At 38.9% G+C, this 26966-nt stretch overlaps 1 protein-coding gene across 2 annotated transcripts in view; it reads right to left on the bottom strand.

Moving 5' to 3' along the window:
- The window catches only part of LOC145996106 (cytochrome P450 6k1-like), a 34875-nt gene extending 10410 nt beyond the window's left edge, over positions 1-24465 (bottom strand). The window contains exons 1-4 of one of the 2 annotated variants that reach the window (XM_083132373.1): positions 24352-24465; positions 13336-14281; positions 10411-10635; positions 7119-7370 (exon numbers count right to left, since the gene is read on the bottom strand). In XM_083132373.1, the coding sequence (XP_082988499.1) occupies positions 7119-7370; positions 10411-10635; positions 13336-14260 (1402 nt within the window). In that variant the 5' untranslated portion in view covers positions 14261-14281; positions 24352-24465. Of the gene's footprint in view, positions 1-7118; positions 7371-10410; positions 10636-13335; positions 14282-15477; positions 15621-24351 lie in introns of those variants that run through there. The other variant, XM_083132372.1, reaches the window with a different exon arrangement.
- Between the last annotated feature and the right edge of the window lie 2501 nt (positions 24466-26966).

The raw sequence follows: 26966 nt of genomic DNA, 5'->3' as shown, positions 1-26966 counted from the left end.
TGAGGCAATTTTTATAATCTTCAAATTGGAGCTCTTTTTCCACAGCTACTTTGCCAATACCCTTGGCTTTTTTGACAACAGCATTACATGTTTTAAAACTATACACCTTGGCACTTAACCCAGCAAATTCCACAATAACATCACCAAGTGTCTCATCTTTTAACTTGCCAGGCACCTTTTTGTTGTGGGGTTGAATATTCAAATGGCCTGGCAATTCACTGGTATCAAAATATTGAAACAATTCAGGCTTTGCCATATCTTGATAAACATCTTCTGTTTGAATATCAAGAATAAAACTATCCGTGTCCATGTATATCAGTTTTACTCTATCACCATAAAAAGGTTTGAACACATCATAATACAATGTTAACATATGTAATTTGGCCAAATCCAATATTGCAGCCCCTACATAAATAGGTTTATCAAACTTAATTTTTGTTTTTTTCATGTTGAAAAGTGCCATATCTTCATCATAAATTCTTCTGTAATTGAAATTAGGCTTTGCAACCAATTTTTTGCTCAGACTGGGGTCAGTAATTATTTTAACATCGGTATGTTTTCTGACATTTTCAATTGTTTTGCCATATACAGAATTAACCATCAATTTAAACAAGCTCTTATCAAATTGGCTCTTTGCAGATGTTCGAAGCTCCGTGTTTGTATCAATGTATGGTTTCAACCATTCTGAGTGCCTGAACCTCAAAACTTTTCCAACTTTGGTCACTTGGACACCATGTTTCATCAGGAACTGGAGGTACTTGTAATGTATGACATAGCCCTGTTTTGACTCCAGTGTCATCATGAGCTTCTTCTGTTTAGAGCCAGGTGAGCACTGAACCTCGGGAATTGGGGGCAGATCAGAAAATTTTTTGTGGAATTTTTTTGGAATTGTCATATCAACCTCTAAGTAGAGGCCATGTTCACGGTCATCTAAACCCTGAAGATCCTCAATATTAAAATTTTTAACCCACTCAAGCCCTGCATATGGCAGTTTTTGCATCATGGCATGACCATAGAGGCTGTTTGCATCTATATATACTATATAATTTGATGGCAATTCTGGATTATAATTGGGAATATGCTTGTTATTTGCTCTGGCATATCTCTGAGAACATTGCACCATCCCCCCTCTTATACCTTGCTCCATAAACAGGTACATATCTTGATCTTGGATAAGATCCAATTGCTTTTTAGTGTTTAAAAACATTGCAGCCCATGCTAGGCCCGGGGCACTGTAAAAATACACTGGGTCCAGTCCATAATTTTGCATAGAAGATTTTCTGAATGTCTGCATTATATCTGCTAAGAGGGTCACATCAAGTTTCAAATATGCCATGTGATAATCACCAAATGTCCGGCATTTTAAATTGTTCCACACCAATTGGGCATGGTGATAATCTTCATCTGTGATTCCAGAACCTCTGATTTCGCTGTAAAACTCATGTTGTGGAGGCAGGGAGCACTCATCAAATTTAGAAAAATCTGTAACATAATCATATGGATATACACCCTTCCGCCTAATTAATTTCAGGTCCTGATTTGGAAACAATGCACGTGTGATTTTGAATTGATCATCAGATAATTGAGTGGCCAGTGTGGCCAGGCTAGCAGATAAAATTCTGTAAGAATCAAGAAATCTCATGTGAATAGGAACACCATTAACTTTAATTGTTTTGCTAATAGATATATATTTCTCATCATTTTCAGCTAAAATATTTAAATTCTGCTTCTCAAACCCCTCATATCTGATCAGATGATGGAAATCATAATTGGATGCTCCATGACAAAATATGGGGATAAATTTTGGTCTCTTGATCTTAATATTACAGCTATTACACAGGGCCATTAAGAATTTACCATCTGTATGAGAATGGTGTTTCACCTTGATATTTGTATCTGAAAATTCAGAATCACATACCGGGCATTTTTCTGCATTGTTGAAATCTTCAATCTGTTTCTCTGTTAAAGGCAACATGGGTTTTGATTTTAATAAGATGTTAGATGCTATGTCACGGCACTCATTTTCTATTCTATGTGCAAATATTTTGATGGCATCTGGTCCCATGTATGAATATTCTTTGGTAACAACACCATCCTGTACAACCACATAACAAAAGCTGGAAGGTTCATGTAGCTGGTATGGTGTAATAGAAGATTCTTCAGGATCTGGATTGCAGAATGCAAGAGATTTGAGATTTGATTCAAAATCACAGACAATATATACTGGGTGTTCCAACAAGGCTTCAAACTTTTTGAATTTGCAATTCTCACTTGGATTAGGCATCACCATATGAACAGGTTTATGATTTTTACAGTATTTCAGATGCTCAATTAACTTATTTTTTGCAATTTCTGTATTCTCTTCAGGAACCCCATTTACCATTTTCCTGCCATCAAATACAGTTAAACATCTTCTGCACAACTTGAATATTGTATTGGATTTGTCTAGTTGTGTTCTCACCAAAGCTTCAAGATTATGTATCAGAGTATAATGATTTGTACCATCCTCTTCAATTAAGAGCAAATCAATTGGAATATCAGAATCATCATCAAATGTACTGATTCTGAGAGGTGCTATCGGGCAATTGCCAGTGGAACAAGTAAATACATTAATAGATAATTGTTTATTATTGATATTCCTGGCCCTTTTTTCAAATTTATCAATATTCTGAACAGACATTGGATATTCTAAACCCTCCATTGCCTCATCAAAATCATGTTCATGTTGTTTATAATAAGTTATTCTCTCAGGATGCCTTGAAACTGGATACAAAGCAGCTAAAATACACCACAAAAAGCATTTCTCATCATTATTTTTTATATTAACCACGGCTGTTTTGTTTTTAATATTATCAGGTAATGGTAAATAAGTAGAACCTTGTAATGGGCTGAATTCAGAAATATTAACATAGAGCCTGTGTGAAGAGCCGCATAGGCTCCATCCAGACTCTTTTGCCGCAAATTCAGAGTGTTTAATATTCAATTGATCTATCAATCTGTTTATTATTGTGTCCAAATTTGCATTTGAATATACCGGTACAGTTTCTGTTATGTGGGGCTGTGTAAATTTTGTGCCATTTGGCTTCTTATATTGCGTATACAATTTGAGAGACAGCTTATAAGGGCTATTTTGTGCATTTAGAATTGCCTGCAGATCAGGATTTATACTGTTCAAAAAATTGTTAATACCACATCTTGGCTCTGATACAAACCGGTAATCTCTAAGTTGGACATTAAAACTGCTATGGATGGGTTCATAGCGTGGCTGCTTTGCAGGTCTAGCATTAAGAGGTGCTTCATGCTTCCTTTTCAGACCAGATGTAGATGCTTGTAGGGACTGTGCAGAGCAAGTATCTCTATGTTTATATGTGAAATATTCCATGCTATATTTTCTATTGCATTTGGGGCAAATTTTTGTGGGAGTTCTGTATTTGTCCGGATTACAAATCTTTTGGTGTCTGGCCCAATTAGAGCTAAATATATTCTTATTGCATTGATTACAATATTTTTGACTTGGCATTTTTGTTGTTGGTTTATTATATATATTTCCTGGGTTTCAATTCAAAACTTTATACTGAATAAAAAATATCAATTGGGTTCAGCACTGTACTGTGTGTGTGTGTGTGTGTGTGTTAATATTTCTCGCTTTGGTATTTATATAAAATTTCCTGGGTTTTTAAATCTAATCTTTATGCTTATCTTATGACAGGTTGTAAGGCTAATAGCCCACAAGTGGAAAAAAAGAATAAATATTGATTCACACTGACCTAGCACAAATGCCTGCACGAACATGCATATCTTGAATGGCAATGACCCAGCACTGAGTGTTATGTATTGATTTTTGTATAACAAGCTGTAACAGATATAGGCCTGACCCTAAATAAGAGTAGATTACAACAAATAAGCTAGATGTAACAAATATCAGGCAAAATATTGTATTTAATATGAATATTAAATCAAACAGGCCTGTAAGTATGAGGAGCACTGTAAAAACACATCTGTTCTCCTCAGCCACTCTCACAATATTGGCTGATGTAATGCAAAATCTCTTTATATACCCTAATTTCACGGGAATTTCCCGGCTGATGCAATTTTGTTTGCACGCAAAGCTTCAATACTCAGAAATTGCATCAGCCAGGAAATTCCCGTGAAATTTGTTTTTTACAAGAATTTCCCGAGGGTTTTTTCACAGAAAATTCCGAGGGGGCATATTTTTCACGGAAATTTGTTTTTTACAAGAATTTCCCAAGGGTTTTTTCACAGAGCAATTCTAGAAGAATTACATTGTTTTAATATTAGATTGAACCTGGTATCCAATTGAACTTAAACCTGAAGTAAATATGTATGGGTAGGTATGGGTTTAGCTTAATTTCTGGTATGGCCAAAAAATATCAATTTTTGACAAGTTTATGAACAAAAATTTGGCTAATGCAACTTTTGTAAGTATGAGCAAATCAATCTGAGAGGCTCTTCCTTTCTCATGGAATCCATGATGGCTTTTTTACAAAAATCTTGGATTAGGCAGGGTTCCACACTAGAGCAAAAAGCTCATATGGGCATGTTGAGCTTGTTTTAAGTATAGCCAAACCTGCTTGAGGGGAGCTCTTCCTTTCTCGTCCTGGTTATACCACAAATACAACTACTTATACGATTTTTTTCTGTGGAACAAACATCACTGAAATATCACTTGGGGAAAATAAGTTATTTAACTTTTAATACTATTGCATACTACTTCGCATCTAAAGTCCTATTTTTAAATAGCCCATTAACTGTTTACATTGTCGTTAGGTGCACAGATTTTACAAAGAGCTCTCTAACTAACGCCGTTACTCTGTCCATTGTTAACTACAAAAACCTACCGTCATGGAAAACAGATTTGACTTCGTTAACTTCATTCATTAGAGGTAGATTGCATTTCTCGCAGCACAGCCGCAACCCGCGATTTTAACAGTATTAAAATATTGGCCTGTGGTGCTCTCTAGCTGACTTTTAGAGTTTCACGAGCAACCTGATCACATTTTTATGAAATGACCTAAACGGAATTATTAGAGAGACCATTGTTGTGGAAATAGTGTTGTCAGAGTGAGTGCAGAGCTCAGACGGAACCTATTACGTTATATATTTCTTTTGTTTACATTCATGCATTATTTACTCAATAGGTCTATCCTCTTTCTAGTGAGTTTTCATACCTATATGTTTTTGTCGTGTTAATAGAAAATTCGAAAAGTGTCGCAGGGATTTTATATCATATCAGATTTCTGGAGATCAGATGGAACTACCTCAGAGGAACATGCGCTTTTTGTTAACTCTGTGACTTGTTGGCTTCGACGATGTATACTATGCTGTGTGAAAACAAATAAACATCTTGAAACAAAAATGTAATTCATAATACGGATTATAATAAACAGATCTTTACAAGTAGAAGAAAATAAATGTTAACAAATTAAAATACGGTGAAATATGCCTGAAAAGCAAGGGTGAGCGCGACCCTCAACCGCGACCGATGACGTGACTACAGCGAGCGCTACCGATCCCGGGTTAAATCGAACGAGCAATAGAAATTTGGTCACGTTTTCTCACAGTTACTAGTTCAATAACTAATTTTTTGTGTATGTGTTTTTTTAGAATGCAAATATATAGTGTCCGCAAATTACGTGTAAATGTTGTCATAATGTCCTACGTTAGAACCACCGTTCTAAGGCATTTTGAACTGCATTGCAATAATATAGTTTATTAACTTGTAACATACGTATACAAATTTGCATATCCTCGAAATGAATTCACAAATACGTCACTGAATGAGCATCCCCCCACCCCCAAAGAAAAAAGCTTAATTCGCACACTGTTTTTACCTATTGCATTATATTCGGAGTCCGATATTTCTAATTTCTTGAAAATCTACATCATAAGTTAATATATGACAAATTGCTCAAATCAGTGATGATTTCTGATGAGATACGAGACAAGAGTGTAGGCTATTTATAATAGGCCAACAGTAATTTTATGACGTCATTCTTGCTGTTATTGTACGTTTCTGAGATGTGCAACTTTGCTGTAATACAAGCACTTCATCCAGATTTCTCATCGTAAAATAACCCCATTTGCAAACAACGTAACAGAAGGGGAAGTTGGGACGAAACATTCAGGAAGAATTAATGAGTAAGAAGCAGGCCCGTAGCCAGGCAGGGGCCATGGGAGCCGAGCCCCCCCTGGAACTGCCGTCAGCCCCCCCCCCCCCTCCTTGGCACTGCCTTCAGTCTTATTTGTAAGAAGAAGTATACGTAGCGGCAAATATTTAGAAAATTCTCTTCTCTAGACTCTAGAAGATTCTTTCACTGGGCAGCTTCTTTATCTGTACTTTCGCTGCCCCTGTTGCGACCTCCCACTTAGACAGAAATCTGTGACTTCGATGACATCATGCAAATTCCCTCCGCATCTGTGTCAAAGGTCAACACGTCCCAGGTTTTCAGAACGAAGGGGAGTTTCATTGTTTCCGCCGGGGGTGGAATGTACAGTGGGATCCATGAGTATTACCCTGCAAATTGTCCATCACTATGTTCACGCACTTTATTTGACCTAATAAGAGCTTCAAGAATTAAAAGAAAACTCAAAACAAGCTGTTGACAACTTCTGCAACATCATACATAAAAATTCATCGCTTAAAAACATATAGGATGTAAGAGAAATTTTAATGAAAATAGTCATGGACAATTTGCACGATAATACTCATGGATCCCACTGTACTGTAGGTATATTGTATAAATATTGTGAATATTTCCTGTGTGATATTAATGTCTGTATCATCAAAAGTAGTATGGAGTGCAGCAAAGGATGATTTCAGTAGCAGTCAACACTTCAAAAAAAACACGATGTTTTAGAAGATATAGAAAAAAATGTAGTATTTGTATGATATTTCCAAATTTCATATAACTTAATGACCCCCCCCATAATTTACCTTCATTTAATACTGTTAAACTTTTAAAAATTGTACTTGGTTTACAAAGCCCCTCCCCCTGATAACCCTGGAGATCAATTCTAGCTACGGGCCTCGTAAGAAGTGCTTGATTGTGTAGCTACAAAGAAACATTATACTAAAGACAGAATCATTTAAAACTAACCTATGCACTGGCGCGGACCTTCTCCGAAGGGAAGGTAGCAGTAGTTCGGTCTCTTGGTCTTCTCCTCTTCGTTGAACCTCTCCGGGTCGAATTTCTCAGGGTTCGGGAAGAACCTAGGGTCGTAGTGCAGAGCGAGGATTGGTATCTGTGCTACTGCCCCAACATCCAAGGTGATATTAGTATTTGGAATATTATATGGCTTGGTGCAGCGTCTGTCTGTTACGGACAGGGGTGGATATTTCCTTAGCGTTTCTGGAAGTATATGTAAAAATATATAACTTTTTATATACATTTCTAATATAATTTTATAAATAACATTGAATTTAATTTTAGTAGCTTTGTTCCAAATTAGGTGCATTCTGTTCATTATTGTGTATATGCTTGTTAGACTAAGTTTTAAAACGTTTCGCATATCGTTGCACCAATCCTAAAACCATGAATGTGAAAATGTTGACTTTTTTTTACCTATCGCAGTTTCTTACTACGTACTTTTTAACGATAGATCACTATTCTAACACATATGGCCTAATCAACAGTCATAAATAGGTATACATTTTGGTAACAGTTTCATACATCGGAGACACATTTCTTCATTTTTACAGAAGAAACTACTTACGGAAATGAGTTTCTCTAAGGTTTCCAACGTTAGTCGAGGTATTTTCTTTCATCGTGGAATCTATTTGACTGGGAAATCGTGTATTTTTCAATAGAAATATCTCACCCACGAACAATTGCCATTGCTTTCCTACGTGAACCGGATGCTCCATACGTTGGATGACGTAACATCCTGTCAGTGTTTCCAACCCCCCTTTTTTAACTATGCTTCCCAAACCTAACCTAACCTTTTCGGAATGGTTCGTGGGGCTATCCGTCAGCTACCCGTGCATAATGTACAATTTGCACACGTGACGAACACGATAGTAGGTATTTTTCTGTGAAGAAAGTTGGAAACACTGATATTCGAAAACAAAAGAAGCGATATCATTCGCACCGATACGTGCGTTCGGTTGCACTTAGAAAAATGCGTTATTTTAGTAGAAAAAGAGTTTGTTTTCGTGTAATGGCACCTAGAACTATGTTCCGTAGTACATAATTGGTAAGTACGAACCATTCGAAACACAAAATATCCGATTTTAATGTGTCTCCGATCTATGAAACTGGGACCTACATTTTAATTTCACTGATGGCAACATTTATCCAAATGTAAAATCTATTTTCTCCCACGACAAAGTGTTTTTATGTCAAAATAAGATTTAGCACATTCATGGTTTTGGCACTGGCACCACGACATAATACAGTGTAATGATTAGGGAAAGGATTTTAAGGTGCAACAGGAAAGGAGAAAAGCAAAGGTTCTGAAAATGTGTTGAAAAAGGTGCCAAGAAAGTTGCTAATAAAATGCTTTTTATTCAATGCTCTCTTTTTCTGCGCCTTCTGTATATAATGCGCGCGGACCGCTGAGAGAGCTCTTGTTCTGCCGAATAGGCTTTGTTGAAGTTTATATTTTCTCTCGCGGGTTTTCCTACATTATCTTGGGAACTATTGGGGCTGCAATGATTATATTATACCATTTTATAGCTCTCGTTCTGCTCTACAAAATGATACTATAGGATTTTATATAGCTGCTCAAGAAGAGTGAAAATCATTTATTTTTCTGTACATTTTTTAACAAAACATGAAAGAAAAGGAAGGAAGCATCAAAGAGGGGGTGAAATGGTTATAAATGTGCTAATCTCAAGAAAAGGTGCAACAAAGTGTGTTCATTTTGTTTGATTTCATGTCCTACATATCTCAAATGATCGGTATTGAAACAGCTATACCTATTTTTGGAAAGGGGCTGCACCTTAAAATCCGTTCCCTATTAATGATAATACACAAAGATTCGCAGGTATGGCCAATCATGTTGAGTGTTTGACTCACTATATCACCTCATTAAATTCTAAGGTTCAGTCTCAATCAGGAAATAGACCAGTGTGCGTGTTCATTCATTTTATTCATCTAATCTTGAATAGCTCTCACCGTTCAGATTACTCGATGCGCTGACATACTGTTCCTAATCTCACTTTAAACGTAGGTCTAATCCCGATTAGTCAATATGTGCATAAAGTGGACTTAAAACAAAAACTCGCTCAAAACGTCTTTGAAAGAGAAAGAAAGAAAAATACCCCTCTCTCTTTCTCTCTCTCTCTCTCTCTCTCTCAGAAAGAGAGTGAGAGTGAGAGAGAGAGAGAGAGAGAGAGAGAGAGAGAGAGAGAGAGAGAAGCAGAGGAAAGAAGAAAAGGGATAGAAAGAATAAAAAAGGAGAAAAGAAAAGAAGAAAATAATATATTTCTCTCTCTCCCTCTAAGGAAAGAAAGAAGGAAGGAAAAAGAGAGAGAGAGAGGGGGAAAGAGAGAAGGAGAGGAAAGAAAAAGGAGGACTAAGAGAAAGAAAGGTGAAAAGATAGAAAAGATGTATTTTCCCTTGGGGGCGGGGATTGTCTCTATCTCTCTCTTTCACACCTCTTTCTCTCTTTCTCGCTCTTTCTCTCTTTTTCAGGGAGAGAAAGAGAGAGAGAGAGAGCTCACGAAAGAAAGAAAAGCGAATCTTTCTCCCTCTGTCTCTCTCTCATGATGGGGGAAAGGTAAGAAATTGTTGGGAAGAAATACAAAGAAGGAAAAGAGAGAGAGAGAGAGAACACAGGGGAGAAAGAGAGAGAGAAAAATGGCTTCTCACCCTAAGGGGAGCCAGGGGTGTCGGCCCCACCCCCTTGCCCCCCTCCCTTCCGGACGGAACTCCCACAGAGAAGAAAGGTGAAGAAGATTGGAGGAAAAAGACATGAGAGAAGAGGAGAAGAGGAGTTTACTTCTCTTTCTCTCCTGCTCCTCCACCAAACTGTTCCGATTAATCAAAGAGGTTCAAAAGCAACCTAACATAAAGAAACGTAGCATAGATGTGATACATGAAAATGAGATCCATATGATCAAGTGTTACAGAAGAGAGAAGTCAGCACACTATAGAAGTTTCAAGAACAGATGAGTTGGTGTAAGTCTTCTCGCTTTCCTGGCTATCGACCAGGTGAGTTCTGGAAAAGTTTCCAAAACTTTCGAGAGCTAATGTCACTCTCATCTTCAGGATATTTTCACTGATACCCTGAAGATGAGAGTGACGTTAGCTCTCGAAAGCTAGGACACCTTTCCAGATATCGCCTGGTCGATAACCAGAGTTGGTATCATCGAATATAAACCAAATTGTTGAATTAACAGTTGCTTCGAGAATATAAGCATATATGGGGTTTAAGAAATCCACTCACCTGACACAACCATATCCAAATATGTCATGTCGTGCATTACAGCTTGGTAGGTTACTTCCCCATCGTTCTTCTTGAGAACTTCATCAATTTCATCCCTCAGAGTTTTCTGAATCTTCGGGTTGATTGCCAGTTCGTATAGGGTTAGACTGATCACAGACGATGAAGTTTCGAAACCACCGACGAAGAAAACGAAGGCTTGGGCAGTCAGATCGTCCTGAGACAGTTCTGAAATGTTCACAGTGTATAAAAAATATGATAGTAGCAACCTGTATTATTGAAGTTGAAGCAGCTAGTGCACTTTTAAGTAGTGAATGCATTTGAAGCAATCTAACTAACTCTCTAGCCTTCTTAAACCCGAACGTTCATGGCTGCAGCAACACAGGCCTTCCATCTGTCCCTATCCTGAGCAAGATCTATATACTCTTTTCCATCCCTACCGATTTCCTTTAATTCCATCTCAACATTATCCCTCCAACTCCGTCTTGGTCTTCCTACTGGTCTCTTCAGTGACGTGCGGTGACGTCGACACTTGGGGTAGCAGTCAGTGGCGTGCTCAAGGGGGGGGGGGTTGGTGTGGGTCACACCCCTGCCCCCTTTTGGGCCCAGTATTCCAAAAAAAGAAGAATGTCAGTAACAGGAAAAGATTGCAAAATGATGAATGAGTACTAAAAAAAGTACACGTAATCCCAACCCACATTCGAAAATAAAAAAAAAACTATTTGATTTAACTCTAAGCCAGAGATCCTGGGTTCGAATCTCGGCTTGGCCATGGGTATTCTTTTGTGTGTGTCCCTTCATCAATTTTATCGTACCAAAAGTGTCGGAAAAGCAAATTAAAATAAACCAAATCAAGCAATCAATCAATGATTTGATTTCATTTTTGTTACTTAGCGTCGCTTTTTTGTCACATTTTGTTCATTGCGAAGATGATGCGATAAAATTAATGAAGGGACAAACACAAAGATCACCCATGCCCAGGTCGGGGTTCGAACCCGGAACTCCTGATATCGTAGCACGCTGTGATAACCACTCCCCCACGGTTGGTTGATTTGGTGTTTTAAGTCCACTTTATGCACAGAAACAAAACAAGTATCAAAACACACTTTTTTGTAGTTTCTTCAATAATATTCATTTGGCTTCTTGAGTTCTGAGATACATTTTCATTCCACATTATTTGATTATTCACTGCAGGGTACAACACATAGGAACAAGAATGCGCGCTCATCACGGGTTCGAATCCTGGCCTGGATTGTTCATATGAGGTTCCTTCATCAATTTCATCATATCATCACTCATCCTTTTCGCGATAACCAAATGTGGCAGAAAACCGAAGTAAAATAAACCAAACCAACAACAATATGAACGTGCGTTCTTGCCAAAATAAATACATGTGTTAGAGGCCAAGAGTAGTATATTTAAATAAAACACTACTAAAACGAGAGTGAGAGAGAGAGAGAGCCTGAGCACATATTTGTAATTTAATCATTATATATTCCATATTTGAAAAAAAAAGAAAGAAAACATAAAATTATTGTCTGCACATAACACGTTCCCATTTCATAAATAATAAAACCACATCCCATATTATACACACACACATATTGTACAACGTGTAAAAGGTTGTGCAAATACAGAGAACATAAGTACTGCAGAAAATGTTACCCTGAGTTCTTTAGAGGATTTACAAAAACATCTATGAGAAACCAATCCCCTATCTGTCCTATAGGAGATAGACTGGGGGACCTGAAAGCCTGGGCTTTCAACCATTGGAGCGGGGGGCGAGGAGACAAGGGAGGTAGAGGTAGAAATCTTCCTTTTCCTTGGGTAGGCCGTTTCTACCTGGAAACTGGTCTGGCGGACGAAGAGCGAGCTAGGGTATCCACAGCCAGATTTGCTCGCGGATCACGTCGATGGACGACAAGCGCGTGGAAAAGGAAGTGTTGCATATGAACTGTGGCTTTAACAAGACAATAAATATTGTCATTTGAAAATAATTAGAGACATGAGATTGATTGATCTATCTCTGCTAGACTAGCTACTCCTCAGTGCACGTCACTGGGTCTCTTACCATCAGGTTATCCAACAAGAATCCTGTAAACTCTTCTTTCTTCTCCAATTTGTGCACATGGCCTGCTCACCTAAGTCTTCTTGATTTAATTATTCTAATAATATCTGGACATGAATACAAAGTATGTACTTATAAATTATGTAACCTTCTCCACTCACCTGTCTCCTCATCCCTTTTAGGCCCAAATATTTTCTTAAGGATCTTATTTTCAAATACTCTCAATTTATGTTCCTCTTTCAATGTAAGGGACCAAGTTTCGCATCCATATAATACGTGTTACAGGCAAAATTACTGTTTTGTATATTTTAACTTTTAGTTTCTTAGATATTAAACGAGAAGACAAAAGTTTATGAAGAGAAAAGTAACATGCATTTCCTGAATTAAGCCTGCTTGTCATTTCCTATTTAATATCATTTTCATTTGTTAGTACTCCTAAGCACTTGAATTAGGAAAGTGGTTCAAACGAGTTGTTATCAATAATTAGATTTTGATTATTACCCAACACTTGGTTTCGGCCTGTAAGCATATATTTAGTTTTATGTTTTCTAACTTCCAAACCTATTTCTTTAGCGGCTTTGATAAATATTTTAGCATTATTCTTAATTGTATTTACATCATCTCCCAGTAAGTCTACATCATCTGCATATGCTAACAACTGAGTCACATCATTTAATTTTAGTCCTTCGTTAGTTTCTTTTACCTTCCTAACAGCGTATTCTATTCGGCTATGGGGAAGAACAAGCAGTTGAAATAACATAAAGTTCTTGATTTTCTTTATCGGGATCTACCCGCTTTACCCAATCTGAAGTAGGCTATACTGCCAGTAGCAGGACAGCAAAAGTATTTTTATCACTAACCTTGCTTTGCAATATTCTCCGGAACACTACTGTCTCCTTCAACCTTCTCATCATCGTCATCCACCTTTCCTTTATTCTTCAACTGAATCAGCAAATCCATGAAGTCATTCCTCACGATACCCTTCGCCTCACGATACTCCATTGTTTCTCTCACAACGTTCCGAAAGAACTGAGTCACCTCCGGTGCGAGCGTTGCGACTTTTAATAGTTTTCTAAAGATAGGGTTGGTTGAGACCAGGAAGCGTTTCAATCCCTGAATGAAGCTTGGATTATCCATGATCTTCCTGCCCATCTTTCTGAATTCGGCATCCGGGTTTTTAAGGGAATTCACCTGAATCCCGAACGCACAAGTCGCAATGACGTCGGTTGTTAACTTGGCTATCACGTCTTTCAACTCGACAGAGGCTCCTACTTCTGATGGTTTTTCTAAATAGTCTTGGAGTTCTTGAGTACATTCACAGACTAGATGAAACATCTTCTTCATCTTCCCCGATGTGAACGTTGGCGTTAATTTCATTCGCATATTCCTCCAGCGTTGCCCCTTTAGACTAAACAGATGTTTGGCTCTCAAAGGATCAACTTCTTCGTTCAAAAATACATTGTGATCTTCAAAGTGATGGAAGTCTTTGACTAGAACAGTCTTGATCAGCTCAGGATCTCTCAGTACAAGGATTGGCCTCTGGAAGAAGTATACACCCACGTAACGTTCTCCGGTCATTTTGTTGTAAATATCCTTGATTTTATGACCAAAATTAACCTTCCTTAATACAACATCCTTTAAATGTCCAAATATGATTGACGATTTCAAGGTTGGGATTCCTTTCTTCTTCCAGTACTGTTGAGCCTGTGAAGCATACCAGTAGAGCAGAGAGATCAGGCCCAGTACAAGGGCGACACCATAGCCCAAGAAGCTGATTCCGAACATCGAGTCGCTATTGAATTTCACCTGAAAATCAAAGTGTTATGATGTAAATTTTAAAGTCGAATATAACAATACTTTTAGAGCTCAAGAAATGAATACAACAAACTTTAGAGAATAGCTCAAATTATACGATTGCTGAAGTGTGTTGCTATCAGAATAGTAGGGAACGTAGATTTCAACTAATCCAATGTTGTTTCATTATATTGGCGATGATAGGAAAAGTAATAACAATATGGTTGTACTATTTTTATTTCAATCTTCAACCTGTCTTCCAGTAGTATGACTTAGGAAATTGAATTCTGTGAGGTTAATGAGATTGTGACACCTAGACCATCAGCTAGAATAAACTTATATTTATTGTTTATCGTTCAGCAAATTGTCCACGACTATTTTCATTAATTTTTCTATTGCATCGTACGTGTTTTTAAGGAATGGATTTTTACGTATGCTGGTGCAGAGATTCTTGAAGCTTTCATTGCGTAAACTAAAGAAAATGAAACTGGTGACCGATAACTTGCATTGTATATTTATGAATCTCACCTTACACAGATTTTGATATGTTTTGGTTCATAATAAGGGGTTGATATTTTATTGCAAGAGATATGTATGAATTTTTTTCTTGAAATGTACATATACAATTTTTAGATGAGCACGATTTTCTTTTTAAAGCAACATTCAATTAAAAATCTGAAATGGATTAACACGGGCTCTACATTACATGTATGAAGATACAAGTCCCAAAACAAAACTAATGTCACTTATATGAAGCAAATTAGTAGACTACAGGGTGGTTCAAAAAGTCACTTAACACCCCCGGTACAAGGCCACTGCAGCGCGCAACGTGGAAATGGTGATGACCAATCGTTATCAGCCCAAGGGGGAACCACATTGACGCCACCCGCGCGGTCGGCGGCCATCTTGATGTCCGCCATCTTGAATTCAACTTCAGAATTTTAAATGGGAAGGGGGTGATATGATATATCAAATCAGGCTAGAATTTCACGAGAAATACAATGGTGAAGATTTTTCACGCTACAACGCCAGGGATCCTGGGTTCGAATCCTTGATATGGGGTTGATGTGTGTTTGTCCATCATCTGTTTCATCAATTCATTATTCATCCTCATGGTGATCTACCACCGAGAGAGGTAGAAAAGAACATAAAATAACCCAAATAGATAGAAGCTACGTACATAGTATTGAAGTCATAATCCTACTTACCCACGTCCAATATTGTAGACTCTTGGTTGAATAATGATTGATAAAGAATGAACTATTACTTCAAACCTGTCATTATTATAAACGTTACTGCGTAATGACTATGTATCTTATGACTTAACGATTACAACCATCTAACACATGACTACCTTATCTGCAACACTCAGCTAGAAACTATTTACCTTGAGTTTATGAGCACTGTCTTGAATTTCTGCAAGTAATTTGCTTCTCAGAGTTGCCAACTTTACATAACATTTTCTCCTTATCTATGTTGAGAGTAGTAAAAAAGATATCACAGAACTTGCAAGTGCTGTGACGCCATACGATTAGATAATATTAGAAGTTGTTTACCGAGTTAGTGGATGTTGGGGTTTAGTAATTTGCATATATTTAGAATTAATTTCCATGTATTTAGAATTAATTTACATATATTTAGAAGTAATTTATATTTATGTATATGCATATTTATAACTTTTATGAATATTAATTTTATGAAAAATATGTAAATAGAAGATAATTAGCGGTACTAAAACCTATGGTTTTTGTTAATTATTACAAGGTATGTAATGTATAAAACGATAATAATTAATGTTTATAGTATTGAAAATAAGGACATATGGTATTTTTTACGCTATGAATGGTGGTAATGAGTGATGGTAAAGATCTAATAAAAATTTAGGACGGCACCGGTAGTCGAACCCACGATATGTAATGGTAATAAATATAGTGAACTAAGGAATAATGCTATATGGTATGAAAGATGGTGGTCTGAGACGCCAGACATAAGACTCGGCGCAGGTAGACGACAAAGGAATTTGGGGAATGTGCGGTCAAGGTCAAATGATGTCGGAACGCCAGAACAAAGAAAGAACCCGATTGTCCAATTAGAAAACGCGTCGGCAGATTTTGAGAACCGATTTTTTCAAGGTTAACTAGAATGCAAGAACATGGGAATCGTATGCAACGGCGTAGGACAACGAAGGGAATGAACCAGACAACATAGAATGTTGGGGAATGCGCGGTCAAGGTCAAATCCCTGAAGCTATGCGTCGCTTGTAGAACCGGTTTTAGCCGAACTATGTTACCTAGTTAATATTGCGCTCAGGCTTGCCCCCAAGGCACGGGATGCTGTAGGATGGGGCAGGGGTGTAGGGATGGCCAGATCCGGATCCTCGCGGATCCGGTTGGTTCCGGATCCTTAAATCTTTTGGATCCGGATCCGCGGATCCGGAAGTTTCAGATCCGGATCCAAAACTTTCGGATCCGGATCCGGTACTTTTGGATCCGGAATTTTCGGATCCGGATCCGTTTTGCCATCCCACATGCGTTTCTTTGGAAAGTAAGAATGTGCTTATAACATATTGTTACCTGCTAATATACATATATATATATAATATATATGCACACATATATATATAGTGTGTGTGCGCGCGTGCACGATTTGTAATTAATTAATACACTTACAAGGGAGGTCTAAGTCTCCCCCTCCGATTTCCATGAAACTTGGCAGGTGTATAGAGGCCCCCCCCCCTCAAATGTCAAGGTGAGGAGAAATTGAAGTGGGGATCTGACCCCGAAACCACGTAAATATGGCATAGGAAGAAACAGGGGGCCAAGGGCCTATCTATACACCTGTCAAATGTCATGGGAATCGGAGAGGGACACAGGGGTCAGATGATCCCCACGTCAATTTGTCCTCATCTTGACATTTGAGGGAATTTTGACCCCTAAAACAGTTTTTAGCTGAAACAAAAAAAACACGTAATTCTTCCTTCGGGCCCCTCTATACACCTGCCACGTTTCATGGAAATCGGAGGGGAACACAGGGGTCAGATCCCCACGTCAATTTGTCCTCATCTTGACATTTGAGGGAATTTTGACCCCTAAAACAGTTTTTAGCTGAAACAAAATAACACGTAATTCTTCCTTCGGGCCCCTCTATACACCTACCACGTTTCATGGAAATCGGAGGGGAACACAGGGGTCAGATCCCCACTTCAATTTGTCCTCATATTGACATTTGAGGAGGTTTTGCCCCCTAAAACAGTTTTTTAGCTGAAACAAAAGAAACACGTATTTCTTCATTTGGGCCCCACTATACACCTGCCAAGTATCATGGAAATCGGAGGGGGACACAGTGGTCAGATCCTCACTTCAATTTGTCCTCATCTTGACATTTGAGGGGGTTTTGCCCCCTAAAACCGTTTTTTAGCTGAAACAAAAAAAAACACGTATTTCTTCCATTGGGCCCCACTATACACCTGCCACGTTTCATGGAAATCGGAGGGACACAGGGGCAGATCCTCACTTCAATTTGTCCTGATCTTGACATTTGAGGGGGGTATTGCCCCTAAAACAGTTTTTTAGCTAAAAAAAAAAAAAAACACGTAATTCTTCCTTTGGGCCCTACTATACTGCCAAGTTTCATGGAAATCGGAGGGGAACACTTAGATAACCTCCCTTGTTAGTCTTACACTTTGTGGCCGCGGTGGCTCAGTCGGTAACGCGTCTGACTACCATGCTAAAAGTCCCGGGTTCGATCCCCGGCCGGTTCAAATCCGGGAACTTTTCTAACGGTGGAAGCGGCCCCGGCGCCCACCCAGCGTCGAATAACATGGATACCTGGGGGAAACCCTGGGGGGTAAAGGCGGTCAGGGGCGTGATGCTGATCACAACACCCCCAGTCACGACCGGATCAAGAAAGTGTGGGGCGTTACCCCCACACCCCCTATACTCCTTCATGGCGTGGTGCTATGCACAGGGGAACACTTTACCTTTTTTTTTTTACCTTTATAACACTGCATATATTATAATGTTTTATTTTAATATGTAAAACTGTAACTGTAGAACAATTGTATAATTTTTGTATAACATATCTATCTTGTTATATGTGTTAAAGGTTTCATCCTGGAATGGAATGTCTCACATTTATGTGTGTTTTCATTTCCAATACATTCGAATGAATACATATTCGTTTCAATGGCATTTACAAAATCACCTCTGACATTTGTGCACGAGTGTGTTAGCCGATGCGTAGCAAAGTATTTTAGGAACAATACTTGAAAAAAATTCTTGTAGGACTAACTAATGAAAAATTTCTTTGTAATCGAAGATCATAATACCCTTTAAGGCGTGGTAATATTATAATGGGATTGAGATACGAAACTCTCGGATCCGGATCCAGATCCGTAACTTTTGGATCCGGATCCGTTTGGCCATCCTTACAGGGGTGCCCATCCCCTCCAAGGCCAATGGCGCATCTCGCCCAATATCATGTTATGCGCCCTCAAAACTATATCGTAATACCTACAAAGTAAATTACAACAGCGTGTCTACCGAAAGTAATTTTTTTTAGCTTTTTGTTCCAAATGATGCACCTGCTTTAAATTAATCAGTATACTAACACTAAACATTATATTTTAAGAAGTGATGTTACTAATGAATATCGAGAATATCGCATAATGTCTTGTAATGCAGCTATAGGGGCTATCCACGAGTAAACAAAAAACATATCGAATGGCACAATCGATTGTGGAACTGTAGCACAACAACTTCCGGTTCACTGCCGCTGGGTATTCAAGCGCGTACTTGCGGCGCGTACTTGTAGCCTTTCTTCTCTCTTTGTTGATCAGGTGAAATGGATCATATAAAAACACTTAACGACGAAGAGAAGAAGAGATATCTGGACAAAGTAGAAGGTTTTCCATATCCATTGGATGACCAACTAGGAAGTAATACGGGATTATTCCAGGCTGAGATCTGTCTGTTTGCTTACCGTCTTTACATTTGGCGATATTTGTAAGCTAAATACCAGGAGCGCAGACTTGTCAAAATTACTGGGGGGGGGGGGCTCTGATCACTGAAATAAATTAATGAATGACTCACTCTCTCCCTTTTTTTAAGTTTTGATCTCAGTCTTCGGAATCACGTAAAAGCCCATGAATTCCTCAAAAATATCAAAATTTTTATTCACAGTTCTAATGCAGAATATTAATATTGTCCACGAATGGATATTTCACAAGTTTCGTCAACCACAATAGCAAAATATTCCCGACTTTTAATATCTGCTACCACGGAGCGCAAAACAGATCTCCCTAATATATCAATGATCTCGTTCTGAATCTCATGTTAGAGCCATTTGTAGCCCAAAAGTCTCATCCACTACCCTAGTTCATGCACATCGTCTTTTGAAACTCTTTTTAGTAAAATTTTTAACAATAGTCTACTCATAATTACATACTTAGTATATAGTAATAAGTCATGTGTTTTGCTGTCTCTGGTCATAGCCCCCCCAAAGTTGATGGTTTAGCGGTCTCAGCTCCCCCAAAGTTGATGGTCTAGAACATTTCAAATGTGTATTTAAAGTTAAGGTGGCACAATTCTGAGTAAACTTTACAAGAGAAGCAAAATAATACATTAGATCCTCTAAAGCAAAATAATACATTAGATCCTCTAAAGCAAAATTATTTGGGGGCTCTGCCCCCACATCGTTAACATTGGAGGGGCTCGAGTCTCCCCAAGCCCCATGGAGTCGGCGCCTATGCTACATACTATTTAATAGAACGTAATTTTCCATACACAGCCAAGCGCTTAAGGCATATAACTCTTTGGATGCCTACATTTATGTTTAAATTGAAAAAGTGCGAGATGTACGGACATACAAATAGCGGAAAAATAAGATTTTTCCCTTCTTTCTTCAGTCAGGGTGAGTCAGCGGGATGCGGTAAAGCACATGTGTTTGTTTTGTTCCCGTCTGAACGCAGAAATAGAAAAAGCTCATTGTTAAAGTCAATTTTCTGCAATTTGTGTTAATCATGACTATGAAGATGAATAATAAACTGGAAAAATTAATGATGGGACAAACACAATGATACACCGTTGCCTGACCAGTGTTCAAACCTAGGGCCCCTTCTCTATCAACATGCTAAAGACAAAATTTAATAATAATACACCCATTTAGTTTTCTAGTTACACAACAATATTCTTTCTTGTTACACTGAAATATTTATTTCTGGTTACACAAAAATTTAATACAGTTCATGTGTTCTTCAAGAACGTAACGTGTAACCTAGCTGACTATGACCGAGCATGTTCTTGCTCATATTACTAAAACTGAAAGAGAAAATCGAGATTTGAATGAATTTCACTTTTACTTTTAATGAAGTTCAGGGTGCGGGACTCAAAATTTTTGTTCGCGACGGGATCAGGACGGGAAATTTTGAAATCTCTGACCTTCAAAATAGGATAGAAATTTATTTACCGACTAAATTGAGAGATTTTCGGGACGGAAAATATTCAAAATTACCCTACACTGAAAAATTGTAATTAGCTATACAAAAAAAATTGACCTCAGGTGATGAATGATCTTGCATTTCTGGAATAAAACGGCTAATTTCAATAAACTTCGGATACTTATAGTGCAATACATATACAACCTCTGACAATAAAGTTCGGTGAATGATCCTGAATATCGAAAGTAGACGAATTCTTAATTAAACCTACCTTACTGCCCTTCGAAGTAGTCCCCTCCCATGGCTATGCACCGTTGAGAATGGCTGTACATGTCCTGGAAACTTTTAGAAAAGTCTTCTTTCGGGATGGTGTTCAAGACCCTCGTTACGTTCCGTTCGATGTCCGGAATATCCTCAAATCTCTGACCTTTCAAAGCGATTTTGAGGCGTGGGAAGAGAAATAAATCTGGAGGATTCAGATCCAAATTTCTTGCAATGCATTGCTACGGAGGATGATAGCTGGTGTGTGAGGTACGACCCTGAAACGAAACGCCAAAGCATGGAATGGCGTTCTCCTGCATCACCCCGTCGGAAGAAGGCCAAGGCGGAAAAATTGTTGTTCCCTCCGGCAGGAATTCCTTGTGGATCATGCCATCACTGTCAAAGAAAGTGATAAGCATCGTCTTGATGCGTGATTTTTACGCCTTGACCTTCTTCCGACGGGGTGATGCAGGAGAACGCCATTCCATGCTTTGGCGTTTCGTTTCAGGGTCGTACCTCACACACCAGGTCTCATCCTCTGTAGCAATGCATTGCAAGAAATTTGGATCTGAATCCTCCAGATTTCTTTCTCTTCCCACGCCTCAAAATCGCTTTGAATGGTCAGAGATTTGAGGATATTCCGGACATCCAACGGAAGGTGACGAGGGTCTTGAACACCATCCCGAAAGAAGACTTTTATAAAAGTTTCCAGGGCATGTACAGCCGTTCTCAACGGTGCATAGCCATGGGAGGGGACTATTTCGAAGGACAGTAAGATAGGTTTAATTAAGAATTCGTCTACTTTCGATATTCAGGATCATTCACCGAACTTTATTGTCAGAGGTTGTATTTATATATGTGTGTGTGTGTGTGTAGATAATAAACTACTTTTATTTAGATTTTCCTGAAGTCGGGATCGGGACGGAATTTTTTCCCGGCCCCGACTTTATGCGATCCTGCACATACGCTGTGTTGTGATTACTGCGGAGTCTACTGCTACTAATGGGCTTCCAATTTTCACGCCTGACAGCATGAATGCAATGCGTATTTTTGGTGCCACGGATATCGAGGAAATGAATGAAGAGAGATCTATGCAAGATTATATTGCCGATCATAGTGCTACCCGACCCATTCGATCCTTTCCTGCATGACACAATTTAACTCGCTTTAGCGGCATGTTGTGAGCCTACGAACCGGAAGTTGTTGTGCCACAATTATGGGGTCCGCGTTAAGGCACTTCCTTCCGCTGCATAGCCCCTATAGTATGAAACTTCACATTCACCCCAGTAAAGCGCCAAACACACATTCTCGCGACACAGGAATGCGAGCGAAGCGAGCAAGAAAATTTTTACATTCATGTATTTGCAGGCTTTCAAGAATATTAAATTAATAGGGTGTCAATACTTCCTTAAAATCCAGAGATATTTAGTCTTTTCCAGCTTCTTTATTGGTACGTTCGGGGTCGAAAATGTGTGGATACCATATCGCTAAATACAATTTAAAAATTTAATGTTCGAACTCTCTCTACACTACAGAAATCCCTTGACAATCTAAGATTTAACACTTTACCAAGAGCTTCATATCTCTACCTTTAAATTTAATATTCAATCCTACCACAAAAATTTCCATGCCAATTTTAGACTTACTGTTGATATTGAAAAGTGGATATTTCCTCCTCCAAAAAATAATTCGCAGTCTCCACACCAGAATTTCCGCAACAGTCTAAGACAATAGTAATACACCAGAATTCGATACCCCCCTCAATTTAATGCTCAATCCCCTCTAAAATAACCGCCATAATCTAAGACCTAGAGTTGGATACTGTCCCCTCAACGTTTAATTCAGAATTCCCCCCAGAACCCACTTGTCAATTAAGACCTAATATGTAAGAGTTGGATAATACTGCCCCCCTCCCCCTTTCGAAAATACCGTTAAACACTTTATTTTCTTCATCTAATGGATGTAAAATTTTTACATATATTTTGGAAAAATATATAAATGTTGAATTTTACATTAATTGAAGGGAAATATTCCCCCCCCCCCCAAAGAATCTCGATGGCGCAGCCTACGCCATAACCCCCCCCCCCTGTGGGCACCCCTGGGATGGGGTTTAGGTTTAGATCGCTTGCTTGTCAGAACATGTTTCTGTCAAAATAGGCCAAGGTTACCTAGAACACAAGAACAAAGGATTTTGGGATATCCAATAAGAGTGGAGGGAAAACTTTACTCTGAACAAGCGTAAGGGTTTTATCTGAACTAGAAAATAGGGAATGCTATCAGGGACTGGGCCTAAAGTTTAAAGTGGATTCGATCCCCAAATTTGCTTTTATCACGGGGTATCGAACCTCCGACCCTTTGATTATTGATTTATTACCATCGGGATGTTTGTTTAACTTGTGAATTTCTGTTACTGTTTGTTTTTCAAACATAAAATTCAGTTTATTTTTACCAAACTTTGACTTTATGTCCAATATTTCATAACTTTTTATGTATTCTTTACTCAAATAACGCGATTTATTCGATTCAGCTGAGCATTTATTATATTTTGGACGCACATAGAGATATAAAGAAGGAGAGAAACAAGGAAAAAGAGAGAGATTGATTGATTTATTCGGATTATTTTACTTAGTTTTTCTGCCACTTTTGGCTAATCGCGAAGATGAGGATGAGTGCTGCCATGATGAGATTGATGAAGACACACTGACATAGAACTCCATGCCCAAGCCATAATTGTCAACGTCGCTTCCACGTAGTACTAACGAGGCTCTGGCGCCTGGACTCGCAGCCAGTATAATTCTCTGTAGGGCTGTGTATGTTTGTTGTCCAGGGGCTGGACCCCGAATAATGCGATGGATGTAAAATAGCCTAAGTGCTGTCGAACCCAAAATTTTAAATTGAATCAATCAAACCCAAGCCGGGATTCGAAACAGGAACCTCTGGCGTCGTAGCGTTCTGTCCTAACCACTCCGTCACGGAGATCGGCAAAAAGACAGAGAGAGAGGTCAAAGATAGAGAAACAAAAATAGAGAGAGTAGGTTGACAGAGAGGTGGAGAGAGTGAGGGAGGGAGAGAGAAAGTCATCGCAGAGGCACTGAACTCGGCTGTAGCACTTTGAGGAGGGGGGAAATATTAATTCTCATCCAACGAGATGGTATTGAGGCATCCTTTTAATGATTAGCAACATAATTGAAAACGCGTTACTTTTAAAAGGGGTCAAAGTACACGTGCAAATGTTTTTTGAAAATCCATGTCTGAGACTTTCTGATCGATGCGTTACAAAGAAAGTTGCCATGTTCTCATGCCTTTCATGACTTGCATAACAGTTACAACCGTCATTTGCAACAGTGTTTCTATTTACAACGAAATTAATAAAGTCAAAACTTACCAACAGCAAAACACAATTTTACTCTTGTGGCGGAGTCGCCCGAAATGCCTTCCTTATTTTGCCTCCTACGTCACAGACACTTCACACATGCTTGCAGGCTCCAGCACAAAAAGCAAATGATGACCAGAAACGGAACTGGGAAGGGAAAAAGAGGAAATGGCCTTGGAAGTGTAGCGAACCGTCCTATATTTCCACTAAATAACACATGATGATTATACGACGTACGGTTTTACGATATCGGGCGGAGCTACGGAGAGCGTGTCCTTGGCGACCAGCCAATAGCAGGAGAGCAACGTTGTACAGTTAGGAAACTGCGGCGCGCAAGTTAAACGCCGTGGTCTGTATTTTTCTTGCGCACAAGAAGTTTTCATAAAACTTGCCACTTTAAGGTTCATCATAAAATGGGGCACGACATTTTGAACCTGACTGTCGAAGTCCCATGAATTTCCGTCGCCTACAGCCGGAATTATCGTAGAATTATCTCTAGACACACACACAATGACCCTTTCGTTTTCCTTCCGTGTTCAGTGTTTTCTCATTGCCACCGTGTTGACCCCGCTGAGTTATTGTGTCTTGGTAGAGGTATGGGTGCTAAATTCGGTTGAATATGCACAATGACCCTTTATTGTCGTGGGCGTTCACGAACATTGCGAGTCAGTTAAGTCAGTTTGAGTTCAGCGTTTTGGTAACAAGGGCGGTTGATTGATTGATTGATTTAGTTTATTTTACTTCGCGTTTTGTGCCTCTTGGCTAATTTGCGAAGATGGGGATGAGTGATGAAATGATGAAATTGATGATTGGACATTCACAAACAACCAAGCCCGACCGGGATTCGAACAAGGGCGGTGTAAGATAATTTTACTCGTACGCCACGAAGAACAGTTGTGAGAGGATTCAATACAGCCCTTATTGATTGATTGGTTTTATTTTTTTACTTCGCTTTTCTGCCTTTTATGGCTAATCGCGAAGATGAGGATGAGTGATGATATGATGAAATTGATGAAGGGACACTTACAAACACCTATGCCCGGGCCGGGATTCGGGCGCTGTGAAATACAGCCCTTATGTTTGATAGTTGTGCAATAGTGTGTGTTCCATGAATGTTACTTAATAATGTCGCTCCGGCTCCCATGGTGGAGTGGTTAGCATATCGCGCTACGACGCCAGGGTTCCCGGATTCGTATCCCGGCCTGGACATGGATGTTTATGAATGTCCATTCATCAATTTCATCATATCATCACTCATTCCCATCTTCGCAATTAGCCAAAAGTTACAGAAAAGCAAAGTAAAATAAAGCAAATCAAATCAAGTTAATAATGTTGCTCTCGAAACCTAGTACCAGTAGTACATGCACCAAGGGTAAAATATTACGTTCAGAAGATAGAAGTTATTTTTAAAGTGTAGTATTACTTCAAGGAATTGGCGTCGGAAGAAGTGCGTGCTGAAAGAGTGTTTTCTCATAGTCGAGAACTTACGGATAGAGTGTGTGGCGTACTGTATGTGTGCATACTGTGTAGCGAATTACAAAGCAGGGTAAAGTATCTACCACGGTGAATCCCTATTCAAATCTCCTGGGAAACATGCCAGAAAACAGAAACGAGAGTGATGATGATGATGACTAGGGCCCGGGACTTTACGTCATATAAAACTGTAAAATATGCATGTAATTATGTCATGAAAAATTACAAATATGTCAGAAAAATGCAGAAATATTCCCAGTAAAGCCAAAAATATGCACAACAGTACTCTCGAATTTCTCCAATACCCGATAATGTAGAGTAGGGGCTGTAATGTACCGAATGTTGTTTTTACTTTTGACTGATTTTTGTGAAAAGCGAAAAAGGCAAAGAAATGAGAACGAAACTTCTTTAGTTCCCGTGCAACAATGAGAGAGAACATTTTGTCTCAATAATGTTTGCATGGCTATCACTTGTCGGCGGGATAAAAAAGTGGGGTATTATACGAGGGCCACTATTTATATTTTGAGCCTTGGCAACACTGATTGAAGTTAGGCGCGATTTGACGTTCGCACGGAATCGTCTGGCATAATTGACCATAACGTACTTCAAATGTTTTGTCAATAGCTACATTTGTGTTGTTTATGTTGCCTTGGAGATTGTGCGACAACAATAAAATGGAATTAACTCGTGAACATTTTCGTGCGATGATTATCAAGACAAGAGTGCATCGATCAACTTACTTCCACATTTGGCGATGAAGGCCCATCCTTTGCCACGGTGAAACGCTGGTATAACGAATTTAATCGTGGCCGCCATTCGCTCACCGACGAGATTCGCGAAGGTCGTCCAAAATCAGTTGTTGTTCAAGAAAACATTGATGCTGTGCAAAACCTAATACTGCAAGATCGTCATGTGACATACTGTGAGATTGAGGCAACCATAGGCATTAGTTCCACCAACATATATAAAATATTACATGATCATTTAGCTGTGAGAAAGGTATGTTCTCGTTGGATCCCACACAATTTGACAAAAACTCAAAAAGACGCTCGCGTCAATTGGTGCAAACAAATGCTCAATAACTACAATCGTGGTGCTTCGAAAGACGTATATAAGATTGTAACAGGTGACGAATCATGGATATATGCATATGA

Source organism: Lepisma saccharinum, chromosome 12 (assembly GCF_977018435.1).
Source record: "Lepisma saccharinum chromosome 12, izLepSacc3.1, whole genome shotgun sequence".
NCBI classification, from domain to species: Eukaryota; Metazoa; Arthropoda; class Insecta; order Zygentoma; family Lepismatidae; genus Lepisma; species Lepisma saccharinum.
This window is presented reverse-complemented; position numbering and strand designations above follow the sequence as displayed.